Source organism: Eretmochelys imbricata, chromosome 1 (assembly GCF_965152235.1).
Source record: "Eretmochelys imbricata isolate rEreImb1 chromosome 1, rEreImb1.hap1, whole genome shotgun sequence".
In the NCBI taxonomy this organism is placed as follows: Eukaryota; Metazoa; Chordata; order Testudines; family Cheloniidae; genus Eretmochelys; species Eretmochelys imbricata.
In genome coordinates, this window is record NC_135572.1 from 246,894,104 (window position 1) to 246,909,598 (window position 15,495).

General features: G+C 42.0%; 1 protein-coding gene across 1 annotated transcript; it reads right to left on the reverse strand.

The window, feature by feature from the left end:
- Window positions 1-4,912: 4,912 nt before the first annotated feature.
- On the reverse strand, window positions 4,913-11,463 carry LOC144259290 (perilipin-3-like). Its single transcript, XM_077807492.1, has 6 exons — window positions 11,401-11,463; window positions 9,878-10,076; window positions 9,525-9,598; window positions 8,752-8,899; window positions 6,519-6,655; window positions 4,913-5,239 (listed from the first exon to the last, which is right to left on the reverse strand). The coding sequence occupies exons 1-6, from the start codon at window positions 11,461-11,463 to the stop codon at window positions 4,913-4,915; spliced, it is 948 nt and encodes a 315-aa protein (XP_077663618.1).
- Between the last annotated feature and the right edge of the window lie 4,032 nt (window positions 11,464-15,495).

Consider the following 15,495-nt stretch of genomic DNA (forward strand, 5'->3'; position numbering starts at 1 on the left):
AGGCCTGAAGTTACAAGTTAACTTCTCCTTAAGAAATTTACAGCATCCTAAAGACAAGAGCAGTGTTCTGCTCCAAAGAAGGAGTAGAAGAAATGGCAGGGCCATTAGCAGATTAACAAAGTAGTAATATTTAGAGGCACATTAGCTCTTTAGTGAGCTAAGTACATATTTCTTGCTTAAAAAAATAAGAGTAGTGACAATTTCAGTTCTACTGCAGCTAAGGAGAAAGGAAGCAGGAGGATTCCTTCTCATGGCATAGAGAGGTTCAAAACAGTCCACTTTCCCGAGTCCATTAAAGGCAGTAAGTATCATTATTAAAGGCCATTTAATAGCTTTAACTGCAGAAAAAAATTTAAAAGTGTGATCCTGTCTCTCACCAGCTAAGGGGCTTAAGGCCAACAAGCATTAAGTTTCCCAGACTCAGCTTCCCAACTGCTGTCCCACCCACAGCTTCTTAATACAGACGCTTACACACCTAAACATTTCAAAGCAGCATAACTGCAAACACCTGACCAAGGAATAGTAGAAACAATTTTTAAAAAATGACTAAAATCCTTATTACCAACAAGTCCTACTGCTTCAAGGGCAAGCACCAAACCAACTCACTTACTTTTCTCAGTACTCCAGACACTGCTTTACTCCATTCACCACCTGGTCAGATTTTATACACTCCTGGTGATGTAATTGTGAGGGGAGGGAGTGAAATACTCAAGACTGACAGTTCAGGGAACCAATGAAAAGAAGGCTTTACTTTCCTGACCAATTGGAGAATGCAAATCCCTTGGGGACTGCAGAGATTGGGCATGAGTTATTCCCCAAATGTAATTCCAATTAACACTCCTGGGTCTTTACTGTCATCCAGCTGAACTCACTTTGCTTCCACAGCCTGCCTAGAAACAGTTGCTAGTTAGGATGGATAACATTTTCAAAAACACCTCTGTGACTTAAAAAGCCATAGACTTTCATGGCCCTTTCCAATGGGAAAGGGGAGAGAAAAGTTTTTAAAAAGAAGTAGAGAAAAGGGTAAAAAAATGAAACAGAACTTTTCATTTTGTTTTGAAAAATCTAACCCCTCCCCCCCAAATAAAAATATCAGACAAATATAGACCATCTCTGATGGAAAGGTTGCAGATAGCAATGTGCCTGCTTCTCCTGCATGTTGGCCATAGTTTCAAAGTAAAAACTGGCACACTGTAAGGAAGAGTAGCATACTGAAGACTGGTAGTTTTCTCCAGTGGTTAGGATACTAGCCTAGGATTTGAGCTGGGTTCAATTTTATGCTCTACTACAGACTTCCTGCGTGACCTTGTGCAAGTCACTTAGCCTCTCAGTGCCTCAGTTCCCCCTCTGTGCAGCGGGGATAATGTGGCTTCCATACTTCATAGCGGTTTTGTGAGGTGCTCAGATACTCTGGCAATCAGGGCTATGTAAATACCTTAGATAGATAGTGAAGCATTTTGTTGGGGAACAAGCATTAGGTAGGGTAACTGGAAGAACTTGCCCCTCTCCTCCTTCATCCCCCTTTCCAAAAAAAAAAAAAAAAGAAAAGAGAAAAGTATACCACATTCTGTTACAGGGAAGGGCGGAAGAAAGGAGTGTTTATCCATCTGTGACCCCTTCATTGTTCTCCCTCAGGGTTTGAATTGGAAAAAAAAATGGTGGTACTGTCCCAAGCCCTGGCCACAATCCAAGCTCTGCCTACATGAGATGCTACTTATAGCTGATTGTGCAGATGTACAAAACATGAGCACACATGCTCTGCTGGGTTCCCCTTTGGGCTCGGGTCCCTCTCGGTAAGCTTCAGCTACCCCAGTGGGTATGACCAGATTAAGACGGAGGCACAATAGCCACATGCCTGGATCCCAGTCATGTGATTATGTCAATCTCAGCTGCCGTTTACAAATAAATATTTCTACCTCACATGGCTGCAAAGAAAAGCTTGAGAATATCCACTGAATAGAACTGAGACAGTGATGTCTGCCCATGTCTGCACCCAGCCTCCTGCAGGGGGAGAAGCAGCATCCACCCCAAGAGAAGTAACTCTTTATCCTCCACCCGGCCCTTGCTGTTCCTGGTGTGTGCCCACCCACCTTCCCAGGACTTCAACAGGTAAATGCCAAGCTGGGCTCTGTGGGATTGGTGTCATCTGGTCTTTTAGCCCCAAGGGTCAGATTTTGGCCATGGAAGTGTGAAGTTCCCTAATGACATCCACTCTCACCATGAAAATGAGATGCCAGTCCCAGTAGATTATGCACATATGCAATCTTCCCTCTCCTTTCTTGCTTACTTTGATCAGCAGTGAAATGGTTAAAAATCTAGACATGTATACCACCATCACTTGGCATGGGAGTTACCCCTCTTTGATGAATGGGGCAGTTCACACCTCTCTGAGCTCCTGTGTCAGGCTCTCTGCAGGGGCAGGCAAATGCCTGTGTGTCTGGTTTTGCTCTTTTCATGTTTTCAAGGTTTTTCCCATAATCTGTTGTCACATTATATTGATAGAGCTTAGCTCCATTATCACCTGAACACCAGCCACTCCTGATAATGCAAGAAGCAAAGAAATGTAAGTCTGGACGGGACCTCCAATGCATCCTGACTGTTTTGGGATGAGAATGAGGCTGCTTTATCATATAACTTGCAAGACACAAAGTTTTCCAAGTAACTGAATTTGAAAGAATTTTACTGTTCATTCTAAACATACGAAGCTGCATTTTTCAAATGTTCTTTCAGGCTGCATTTTGTAATGCTTAAGCAAAAGGCCTCTCCACTCCATTGACAGCGTATATGCCTTCAATACAGATAAATATCAAGGAAATTGTAAACATGTGTAAAATGAGCATGATTGCATGTAAATACAATTTCCCATTGGATTCCCTCTCGCCCACTGTACAGTACAGCCTTGTGACACAAACTACTTTGTGGCATTACTTGTGATATTTTGGAGAAGGTGTGAGGTCCTGGTGCAGTTAGTTGGGACAGCAAAAGAGTTACGGATAAACCAGAAGCAACTCAGATTCTTTAGTTTAATTTTGATACCCTACCCAGTGCTGAATCCACCTTAACTTCCACCCTTGTAGTCTTTTTATGTTAGTGCTATCCCCTTCCTTTATGAACATTTACCCCAAATGGGCAACTAGACAGAGATTCTGAGATGCTTCCCTTTAGCTGCCACCTTTCCCACTTGACATTGTCATGCAACATTAAAATATTTGCGGGCGGACTAGGACTGAGCAAATAATGAATTTTTCATTTAAGGGGCTGAACAAAAAACAAAATTAAAAACAGTCCGTTCAAACCAAAACTGATTTTATTTTTCAGTTTCTCCTCATTGAAATGGAATAAATGAACAAATGTGTTTCAAGCCAAACAAAACCATTCATGTGACCCTAAAAGATTATTTTTCAGTTTTTAATTTCATGTAGGTTTTGGGTGCTTTGTACCCCCTCCCTTTTTTTAAATCTAGCTAAATTTTGAAAAGAAACACCATTTCAAAATGAAAAAAAATAAAGTGTTTCATTTCCAAATGGTCAAAACGAAACTATTTGAAATGAAAAGTCAAAACATTTCATTTTGAAATGAACAAAACAAACTGTTTTGACTTTTTCAATTTCTTTCCCCCATTTTTTACTTGAATTTTCAAATAATTCCTGTGTTCTGAAAAATGCATTTTTTGGCAAATTTATGATTAAAAATATTTTACCCAGCTCTAGTGAGGATTTTTCATCTTGTATCAAATTGAGCTTCTGTTACCTGTACTAAAGAATCCAGGCTCCTTAGCAAACTCATACACCTCTTTAGATGGCCTGGCTACTGGGGTGGAGTGGGGTACAAACCCCCACACTGTGTTAGCCTGGGTTACACTACCATTCCCATGTGGCAGCATTTCACACCCACTGTGCACAGGGGTAAATGACTACACAAGGTGCAAAGCAGTGGAGAAGCAGGCCTGTATTGTGCAAGTGTAACAGGACATATAGTGAAGATCTATATATTCTTCTGCCTGGTCTGCCCACTCTCTTCCGACCTGCGTTTTGGAGGGCATTAGCAGCCCCACAGAGCCTGATATCACATCAGCTACAGAACAGTGATTCCTACTCAGCCATTCCTCCTGTCCTGCCTGGCTATGTAGGGCAAATCACAATGTTGCCTTTAAAGAGCTTTCTACTTACAAGAGGGGACAACTGGAACTCTAACAGAATTTAAACTACAACAGGGTTAAAAAAAGAACAAGATAAGTTCGTGGAGGATAGGTACATCACTGGCTATTAGCCAGGATAGGCAGGGATGGTGTCCCTAGCCTGGTTGCCAGAAGCTGGGAATGGGCGACAGGGGATGGATCACTTGATGATTACCTGTTCATTCCCTCTGGGGCACCTGTCACTGGCCGCTGTCAGCAGACAGGACACTGGGCTGGATGGACCTTTGGTCTGATGCAGTAGGGTCGCTCTTATGGTCTTATGTAAAGGACTATGCAATGGCACATTCTGTTTGTGATCTTTTAAAATTCCTAATCTTTGATTAACCTCCCTATTTTAAATTGCTTCTGTTCACCACATGTGTAACCAAACAAAAGTCTTGCTCAAGGGCAGACTTGCTATAGTTCCCTTTCCCCTCCCGCAGCCGGTATTTAAATGATTCTGTGAATTTTGGGAGGCAGATTTCAGCAACAAAGGGACTTTGAAAGAACCTGATTGATTTATTTACTTCCAGGCTATTCTGAGGCTCAGCTCTAATCTCAGAACTGGGTTCACAAAGATCAAAGCTTTCGTTCGACAAACTTTACAGTTCTACAAATAAATTAGCTCCACAGGGAAGTCGTATCCTGTAACAGCTTCCAAACTTCTGCAGTCTAAATAGTGTCACTTGTCACGCGCGCCTTCTTTCCATATTCTGCAGTTTCTGTGGAGTCTGCTTATATTCTGCCTCTTAAAGCATTGAAGGGTCCCACAAACCAACACAGAGGTGTACTGTACACCACATACTCCAGCAGCTTATTCATATGTTCCTCTTTCTTGGTCACTTTCTCCCATATTTGGGAGAGGATTCGTCTAGACAGATCTTGGAAGGAATCAAGAGTGGAGAATGAAGCACGGAGCACTTCTGTGGTACGGGAAACTTGTAGCATCTTGTCCTGAAAGTTGACGGGAAAGTATTCAATAATGATCAGTAGGATCAGGTAGATGGTCTTCAGGGGTTGGGTAATTGTATGAATCAAGGCAATGATGCAATATTTCAGCAACTGCAAGAAGCAAATTAATATTGTGAAGGTACAATTTTAGAAATATCTCTTGAAATGGGAGACATCTACAACTAAACTATTGTTTGATCCTAAAACTGTTCCCCAATACAGAACCATTGTTCCCACTCTCTTTGATGTTTTCAGTGCCAATCCAGCTCTGTTTGGTATGGTTCCCCCGATCACTGAGGAGCTTCTGTTGAAGCTATATACCAGTGATACTCAGCGCTCAGTGGTGCAGGAGCCATATTAAAGATCAACATTACCCAGTAGTGTGAATTCATTGTTTTATTTACTATAGTACTATATTACATTTACATATATATATATATATATATAAAACACACAGTAAATAAGTTAATAACTTAGTGGAAATTGATAACTTAATTGGTTAACAACATAGTAAAAGCATCCTGACTGGTTAATAATTAAATCACAGTGTTTTAATATCCCATGCTACAAAGAGCCACAGGAGACACATTAAAGAGACACTTGTGGCTTGTGAGCCTCAGTCTGAGTATCACTGCTATATACTGTCTGGAAGGGGCCTAGAGAAATAAAAAGTCTTGCAATCTTTGACTCTCATAAAGACTGGATTGCTAAAGAAAAAAAACTTATTAGGACAAAGATCAGCAATGAAGCTGCCAAACCTGAAAAAGATAAGTAAAACTGTCTAACTGAAGAAGCTAACTAACACTAATCCTAATGAAGAAGGCACTGGAAATGATACATTCTGACAAAACTGGGTCCATGGACCAGGCTAGGTTCTCGTTCCATCTGCCACCATGGCTGGAAGGAACTATGACAGTTGGTGCTTCACACCACTCAGATGGCACACCCTGCAAACGTTTGGAATCACAAGAGGAGGGTGTAAGGTAATGTTCCAGTGGCATTGGAAGGTTCCACTGATCCTGGCTGTGACACAGGTACATTCAGTGCTTAATTTGTGTCAGGCTTGCCAGAGCTGAGCCCCGGCACCTTTAGGCTTGGCAGTTCAGAACCGCAGCACTTCTGGGCTTGCCGTATCAGTTATGAAAGTAAAAAAATTCTTGATCCCCAGCACTTAATTGCTTGAGCCCCAGCACTGTTTTCATTACAAATGAAGCACTGGGTATATCTCAAGAGTGGAAATATGCAGAGACCACCCAAAGAAGAAGATTAGTTATATTGTGGTCCTGCCCAGAACATCTCTGGGATAAGAATGAAGAGAAAAGAAGAACTTTGTTACTACCAGGTAACTAGTTTGAAGAGCCTCCCAGATGCTTTGGCCAGCATTCCTCACCTTGCTCTGGGAATGCTGGTAAGCACATTGCTGGAATTTGGTCATCATGGAGCCCAGACGCAGTAGGTAACCGTCATAATCTTGCTGCTGCTGACCAGAAGCCATTCCATGCCCTTCTACAAAAGCTGTAGGTTTAACTGAAAGAGACAAGAGAATAAGGTTATTCTGACAAATGAAAGGCGATAATGCCAGAATGGACCACAGCTTCCCCAAATCTTCATTTGAAAGCCTGACTTACAGATTCATAGATTATAAAGCCAGAAAGGCCCACTGTGGTCATCTAGTCTGACCTCCTGTATAACACAGGCTACAGAACTTCCACATACCAATTCCTAGAGCAGAGCTCTTAGAAAACCTTTGCAGCACATGTACCCTAGATACTAAGGGTCAGATTTTCAAAAGTATTAGGAACCCAGAAGGATAAATAGGTACCTGGTGGGATTTTCAAAAAGTTCCTAAGCACATAATTCCCACCAATAGAGATAGGCACCCTGGCATTTTGCACATCTCACTAGATCCCTGTCTGCATCTTTAGGTGCCTCAATACCTTTAAAAATCTGGCCCTTTGGCAACAGCACTACTATTACCACTATTCACCACCAATCGAGTGATGGAATTGTTTTAATGAGAAATTGGGTAAACTACTATTGCTGTTATTTGTATTATGGCAGCACCTAGAGTCCCCAACTGACTCAGGTCTTGTTGTGCTAGGCACTGTACATACACGTAGCAGAAGACAGTCTCTTCCCCTAAGAATTTATAATCTAAACAGACAATGGGTGGAAGAAAAGATTATCCCTATTTTACAAACGGGGAACTGAAGCACAAAGAACTGAAATGACTAGTCTGAGGCCCTACAGGAATTTGCGGCAGAGCTGGGAATGAAACCCAAATCCAGTGTGTGTAACCACTTTTCCTCTGAAATTAGCCAGTGCTTTTCTAGAAAGGTCAGTGGTTCTTAAAGTACCTCCTCCCCATTTACTACCATTTACCCTTTGGTAAGGAACATAACCATTGACCACACACTTGTATTTCCCCAATCCGTGAAGCATTAACACCCCCCAAGTGACAGCATTTGCGCCAGGATGTAAACACACTCAGCACCAGTCATAGGTTTACGGCTTGGGATCTTGCTGTCCCAGATGTCTGCATTTTACTGAGCAATCATCAGCAGAACAAATGTTACATAACAGCTTAACACATGTCATCGCAGCTGAGGTCAAGTCTCACTTCACAAGGTGCCTGGGGACATATTTTAAACTCACTCTCTTCTGTCAGTCTGATATTTGTCTTCCTTTTACACCACAGGGAGGTGAATGGATGAAAGCAAGGACTAGAATGAAGGAGTAGCTCATGGCTTAAAGCTAGTTCAAGTGGGAATCCTGTTAATTATTCGGTCTTATCAATGCAAGGGGTCCTTTATCCATTTACTGGCTTGTTATTATATCAGCCAACTCCAAAGAGAAGGTAAGTCCAAGGTAATGAAAAGAGCAGCACATTGGGATGCCCCCATTTTATTTTGGAGCTATGGCAAAAATATTGACACCAGGACTGGAATTTTCAAAAGAACCTATGAGATGTAGGTACTCACTTTTACTGGAAATCAGAAGAAGCTGAAAACCGAACTCCCTTAGGCTCTTTTGAAATTCCCAACCCAAGTGTGACCCAGACAAGTTCTTACCCACTTCACCAGCCATGGGGAGGCAGGGATGTGCTCGCTCTTCAGCTGTCTCCAGCACAGCTTACATTTTGTTCTTGGCCATATGACTACAGCTGATCAGGAATTTTTCAGCGGAATGTTTTTATATTGGAAAATACAGATTCATCAAAACCAAAACTATTCACAGAAGTGTAGTGATTTGGATGCAACTTTCATCATGAAGGCTTCTCAGCCTCAGGATGGAATTGACAGAACCCCATCCCAGAACAGCCAATAGCCTGGTAGCTAGGGCACTAATTGGGATGTGGGGGCCCCAGGTTCAGCTCCCTGCTCCAAATCAGGCAGAGCAGGAACTTGAACCTGGGTCTCCCACATGCCAGACTAGTGCCCTAATTACCAGGCTATTTTGGGGTGGGAGTCACTTGTGTTTTTTAATGAAAATGTTTGAAAGGTCTCATTTTCATTCCATTGTGGAACAAAAACGCATTTCAAATCCTCCAATTTTGATGTAAATCAGAATTCTTGTTTTTCAGCCAGTCCTACATACTTTTCATCCCATGACTGTATCCATACCATTAATCACTGCTGATTTGGGGGTCTCCATATTGGTCTGGATGGCCTCTTTGGTCAGGCCGACCACTCCTATTATTGTCTTGGTCACTGCATCATTTTCACCCATCACTTTGGAAAACCTCATGAAGTCCTTTGCATCTGAAACAACCTGAAAATAAAATAGAGGAAAGTTGGATTTATACTTTAAAAAAAAAAAAAAAAAAAGCTCTTGGGCAAAGTTTTCAGAGTCGGGTGCCCAAAGCTAGGCTGCTAAATTCATAATGAGATATATAATAAGGTGGGGGTAAATTTTCAAAACTTCTGAACAACTGCAGGTCCATTTTTTAATGCTTTGACCTAAGATCTCATTTCAAAATAAGGTAGATATCAATTGATGAAGGGACATCACCTTCTGCTTGTTGTGAGCTTTAATCTTCCATACAGTAGACACTTCAGCATAATGTTGTCCTGGAACATCTATGAAATGGGGCTTGTGTCATCCAATTTTATCTGCCCTTTCCTAGTTTGCAGTCATCAGAAAATGTGTGTTTGTCCACTGCCCCAATATTTCCTCCAGTGTTTGAATTGAAACTGCATGGGCTGCCTGTTATAGTCTAGTGAAATCCACAATAACCCATTTTTTGATCAAATACATTCTTGCAAAATAGGCTACAACTATCCACACCTCTCCAGCAAGGCATTCAGCTGCCACCACTGCTCTAGTCACTCTTGCTAATAGATCGGATCAGAGCCTTCCCCTTTAAAGAGTCTCTAGTTGAATAAAAGATAATTACCTGATCAGCATTTTGACAAAGTATCGGCAGCTTCTCCTCCACTGACTCTAGACCCTTGCAGTTTACTGTTGCAGCTATAGAGAGGTAAATTGAATTAGTTTCTTGACTCTCTTTCAGTGTGAGCAGGAACAGACTGGCTTATGTTTATATATCATAGTTCTCAGATCAGCCACATCACAAGTGGAGACAGAGGCCAATTTTCCAGATGGTTTTAGGCACAGAAGTTGCTGAGAAATTGCACACCACCTACGTATGACAGTCAGGACTGAATGAGGAATTTCCCACTAAATTTTTATTTTGAGTTACACTTTCCCTTCCCATTGAGAAAAGCTTCTCTGTCTCAGTTTACTCACATTGAGGTTCCAGGGTATTCAGAACTGGCTGTGCACTGCTGACCACAACTTCATTAATGGTCTTCACTCCTTTCTCTGTCCCAGTACATATAAATTTGATGTACGGGTGTCTCTTTTTGATGGAAGTATATTTAGTGGAAACCAAGTGACAGACATTGCTTACGAAGGGTAGGCCACTAGGTTTCTTCAAGACATTACACTGAGGCAAAACAGAAAAAGTCACATCAGCAAAGATTCACTGGCAGGGTGAGAAGCAAACGCAAAACTTCCATTGATCTATCTGGCTTTCCAAAGGATTAGGACCAGTCCAGAGCTAGTTTAAATGGAAGCACTTCATTGAAGTCAATGGAGCTACACCAGGTACAGTGGTTGTAGATCTGGAGTTGTAGAGGAAATGAAATCCTACTGTTTGCTCAAAGAAAATCAGAGTCCATGGTCTGCGTTAATACATCTATTTAAACTAGGTAAGTTGAAAAGTCTAATAAAATCAAACATCTAGTCCTACTTCACATTTCTGAGCAATAAGTACTGGAGGTCCATACATTGAGAAGACATTGGGCTTTGGCGGTAGAGGAGGAGAGTTTACAGCAATTTGAGTCCAGGTACAACTTCTACTAGTTCTGTCTTTGAACTCTTTAAACAGAAAATTAGGATGAAACAAAATCAAAAGATTCTTTTACCCCTTGCCCTTTAAAGAGGGGGTGGAATACTTAGTTATGACTGTTTCTAGTCTTAGTCTAGACTGTTTCTCATCTAATCTAGTGTGACTAATTTAGTAACTAAAAGGAGATGTCATTTCGTTTGCTATGTACTGCACCTTCAAAATCCACCCCTTCTTGCTCACTTTGGGGGCTCTTGTGAGACAGCTGCTATTTTGTTTTTCAGTTCAGATGCAGTTTTATGCCAATATTACATCACACCAGTAACATAAAACTGGTGTACAGGCCCTTTATACATGTTCTTTGTTGTTTTCCTTAATCAAAAATCAAAGTCAGCTAGACTAAAAACAAACATTGTTTTGGTCGTTGTGCATGGAAAAACATAACAGAAGAAATCACTGAACAGTGGAATGGCTATTTAGAATAGACTTCCAGAAACCACCTTTGAATTAGCTGGACTTCCAGAAACCACCTTTGAATTTGCTGAACAATTGTCAGATACAAATTTTGCTGTATCAGTGTTGGCCTTGGCATATGACACCAGCGTGGATGAGAAGGGCTGGAAAAAACAAGTCCTGATACTACTTATAAACCTAATGTGATACCCTCAGCTGGTATAAATCAGCACACCTCCAAAGATAGACAAGCCAATTTACACTAGCTTAGGACCTGGTCCACTATCTTTCTTGGCACAGAATGGAGAATTTAGTATTCACATTCATTCAGTTCTGGACTCATTTCAACAGTCACTAGGCACATTTCTTGACACTTTTGTGTAGGCCTGAATTACCTGTTGGCTGGTGCTTAATAGTGCAAACCAGTATCCTGCCTGCTGAACCCCATATTCCTACAGCATGTACCCACCTGCTTCTTCTGTTCCCAGTTCTCTGAGGAAGCAATGTCTAGTTTGGTCATCTTAGAGGACATGGTGCAGTCAGTTATAACTGAAAGCCAACAGAGAGACGTAACAGTGTTAAATTAACAGTGTTAAGTTTAATGGAAACCTCAGATAACACACAAGGATGGAGAATCTCACAGACTGATCAAAGCCTAAACTACATATGGGGCCAAATCCTGATCTCAATTTCAACCCTGACAATCTGGACTAACTCCATTAAAGTCAATGCCCCGTGTTCTCTCTCTCTGTCTGTCTGTCTGTCATACACATACATAGTAAAACTCTCTTTTTATGTGTAAGTTGCTCTGAGGGAATGTGAAAAACCTATTACGTGCTTGATCCTGACCAGTGCATGTGGGGGAATGCTGTGCATGTGAGCACAAGCTAAAAGATGATGAGAAGGACAGGGAATGCAAGGGAATCTGATCCTGCCTTAATGAAAGCACTGCTGCATAGCCACTGACTTTCTCCTCTTCCTAAGTAGGAGTAACTCAAAGAGGGGAGTATATAATGTTTCGTTTGCATGCTGGGAGTCTCTCTTAAGCCTGTTTCTTCTCTTACAGAACTATTTCTCATCCTTTTTTCTCCCTAGAATCAAGAGGAAGGTAGCAGATGCACACAGAGTCTAAGACTTACACCCTCCTGTACTCTCTGCTCCTATTCAAGACAGAGCACAGCAGCCTTGCATGTCCTGGTGCACATCGTCCAAGGCCTAAGTGGATGAAAAATTATGACCCCCACTAGCCAAGGACCATTCATCTAACTAACTTCTAATTAAGTGAACAATCATCATGCAAAGCAATTTTTCAACTTGAAGCCAGTCGATACTACTGTTCATGCCACAGCCAGGTGATTGGCAGCTTGGGATTCACACTGGATACAGAATGCCAGCCTCTTGTGTTGGTCTCTAGTCTTCTAACTCAGCTAGATTAATTAAATAATCAGTCCATGTGGGATGCAAAACTATTTGAAGAAGTTAAAATATTCCTCTCACTTTTCAAATTTTGTTCTCCTGTTATGATTATTTGAATTGCAGTAGCCCCTATGTATCTAGATATGCAGATATGCTGATCACCTCACAATTTTTCATGGATTTTAACTTCACAATACTCCTATGAGATAGGGAAATATTACCCCCATTTTACAGATGGGAAACTGAGGCACAAGGTAGCTTAAATGATCTGCCCAAAGTCTCACAGAAAGTTGGTAACTGAGCTTGAAATTAAGCCAGGGACTCTTGAGTCCCAGTGTAGTGCCCTATGCACTACATCATCCTTTGTACCCCAGCAACCCCCAACCAATAGCATGGCCCCATTGTGCTAGGTGTTCCACAAATACCTAGTGAGAGACACTCCCTGCCCTGAAAATCTTACATTAGAATTAGACCAGACAGAGAGAGATGGAGAAAAGGACAGAACTTTCAAGCAGAAAACTGGCAAATGAGGAACACAGAGGTAAAGTGACTTGCCCAGCATGATCTCGGATATCTGTGGGAGAGCTGGAAAATGAATGCACGTCTCCTGAGTCCCATTCCAGTATCCCAACCATAACTCAGTACTTCCTCCAATAACAACCTCTTCCCAGCTTCACTGAAGCAGCAGCAGCTCTGATTACCTGCCAGCGGGTGATATCGTGTTTGTTTTCATCATTGGCGGGATGGTCTACAGGTGAACAAATTATTCCGTTAGTCTTATTCTTCACCCCCAGAACTCATGTAAGATAACATTGTGTGCATTTTACACCATTCTCATTCCAGGGATACTTTAACACCATTCAAGCACCTGTTACCGGACTATTTCAAAACCTGACCCTCTACGCCTACAAGATAATTACACTTTGTAATAGACCAGAAAATTCTGCCTCATCATTGGCTAAAAATAGTCATGTGACAAAACATGGCATTTCTATTGTTTACCTTCACAGATGTAAACAGTGGGATAAGAAGCAATGTTGCCCAATCAAATCATGTATGCAAATAACTACATTATGATTCTCTGCAGCTGAGTTCGGTGGTGCCTCTCACCTTTGGGCCAATCAGCTATTATATACAAATCCCTGCTTCCTCATTGGCTCAGAAATGAATAGTTTTTTCTCAGCCTTTAATTTTATTTCAGTTTTTTGGGGGAACTCCATGATTGTATAGTTTCGGAAGTATCTGATCATCTCTTTGTTATAGCTTCGTAAGTCTTATGAAACCACCCATGTATATAATGCCACATGCATTTGCTTTGTACTGTAGTGATCCTTAGTCACTAGTTACCTGTCAAATCAGGAACCTTTTGATATTTATGTAAACAGAAATACATATATAGCTGCTATTCCTGTTTTAATGGGAAGTAAACTAAGGCACCTGAGGCTGTGTGACTTGGGTAAGTCACTTAACATGCCATTGAAAGTGCTAACACGGAATCCTGTCTCCTATCTTTTGGTTTATTGACTGAAAAACACTTTCAAAGGGTCGGAGCATAGCTCCTGCTCACGTTGAGTCATACGTATGGAATGTATTTATCCCTCCTGTCAATTCAAAAAGTCAGAGTGTACTGCATTGGATACAAACAACCCATATTTATAGCTTAGGAAAACATTTTAAAAATGGGTCTAAATTAGCTTCCTGCCATTCCCCACACAGCTCAGCCTGAAGGAGCACCTTAGCAAAACATTTAGCACCTTGCAAACATTTGCTATTAATTACAGGATCTTAGAACAACAACTCACAGCTCCAGACTCAAAGGAAAGAGGCCAAGTGAGGCCTCAAAAGTTAGCCCTACGCTTATAATTTAAAGCAGTACCTTACAAATCTCCAATGTACATTGCAAATAAGTCTTGATTCTCTATTCTAACAGTTCTGAAAACTTTTAAAAGCCCAGCTGCCAAGCATTAAACTGCAGGCTGGAATGCTAGTGTGTAATTTCATTGCACAGGAAAGCTAACTAAAAGCCTGTTTACCAGCTCCTCCTTGCACCTCAAAGAAAAGCAGCACAGTTCAATGATACACAACCAAACTCACTGGACCAACCTCTTTCAGATGTAGTTTAAGGGCTCATACGGCCTCACTTGCCAATTGACTCCATTCCCTCCTGCACTAAACCTTGTCCAAATAGTCCTCCAAACTCAGAAAATCCCCAGGCCCCTCAGCTCCCACAACCCAATACCCAGCTACTTGAGAATCCCTCCAGGCTCAGAATTCTTCCTCTCCCTATCTAACACCCACTACCATCAGTCTCAGAGGACCCATGCCCTGCCCCTTTATACCTTTTTTAAAACAATGAGCAACAGGTGGTATTGCATCCCATGGTACAAAGCCACAATACACAGCAGTGACAATACTGAGAGGACATACCCCTAATTGAGGTCTGCCCCTGGTGGTGACCATTTTGGGCAAGGCCAGGTACCCATAGCAGTAGCAGGGGGGCTACTGGGGAAGCTGGTCCGCTGGGGAAGAGTCAAATGAGAGATTTTGGAGGAAGCAGAAGAAATCCATAAGAGACCCAGGGCTCTGGGTATTTGTGCTCATCTCTTTTTAGCAAGTTTCAGCAGGGGAAAGGCCCATTGCTGAGTGAATGGGAGCGAATTTTTCCACTCTGTTCCCCTGACAGACACCATGGCTGTTGTCACCCCCAGCAACATTTCCAGGATGAAGTCAGCTGCCAGTCTTGCTGGGTAATCTACTATGGCTAGAAAGTGTTATTACGCAGTTTCCACTGAGCCTGCCTAACTTGCTGGGAGGAGTTGGAGAGAGACTTCTTCTTCCTCAGAGCAGGAAAAGGTTTTGGGTAAGAAACTTCAGGCCTAAACGGTAGGGTGACCATATGTCCCATTTTGGCTGGGAAAGTCCCTTTTTTAAGCCCTGTCCCTGCCATCCCGACATTTTTTTTTTCCAAAAGGAGGCATTTTTCCCATTTGCTCTGGGCAGCTTGATCAGTTGGCAAGAGCAAACGGGACAAATGCCCATTTTTGTCAAAAAAGTGGGGTGTGGTGTGGAGGAACATGGGGGGAGGCAAGCAGAGATGCCAGCCCCCTGCAACAGGAGAGACAGAGCTGGGGAGGGGAGGCACTGGCAG

What these genes read in the sequence shown, in the direction of transcription:
- LOC144259290 (XM_077807492.1), bottom strand. Translation starts at nt 11,463, where the DNA reads ATGTCCTCTAAGATGACCAAACTAGACATTGCTTCCTCAGAGAACTGG. An exon ending in CAAATCAGCAGTGATTAATG is followed by an intron (nt 6,656 to 8,751) that starts GTATGGATACAG and finishes TGTCTCTTTCAG; the next exon opens with TTAAACCTACAGCTTTTGTA. An exon ending in ACCAGCATTCCCAGAGCAAG is followed by an intron (nt 5,240 to 6,518) that starts GTGAGGAATGCT and finishes TGCTTCTTGCAG; the next exon opens with TTGCTGAAATATTGCATCAT.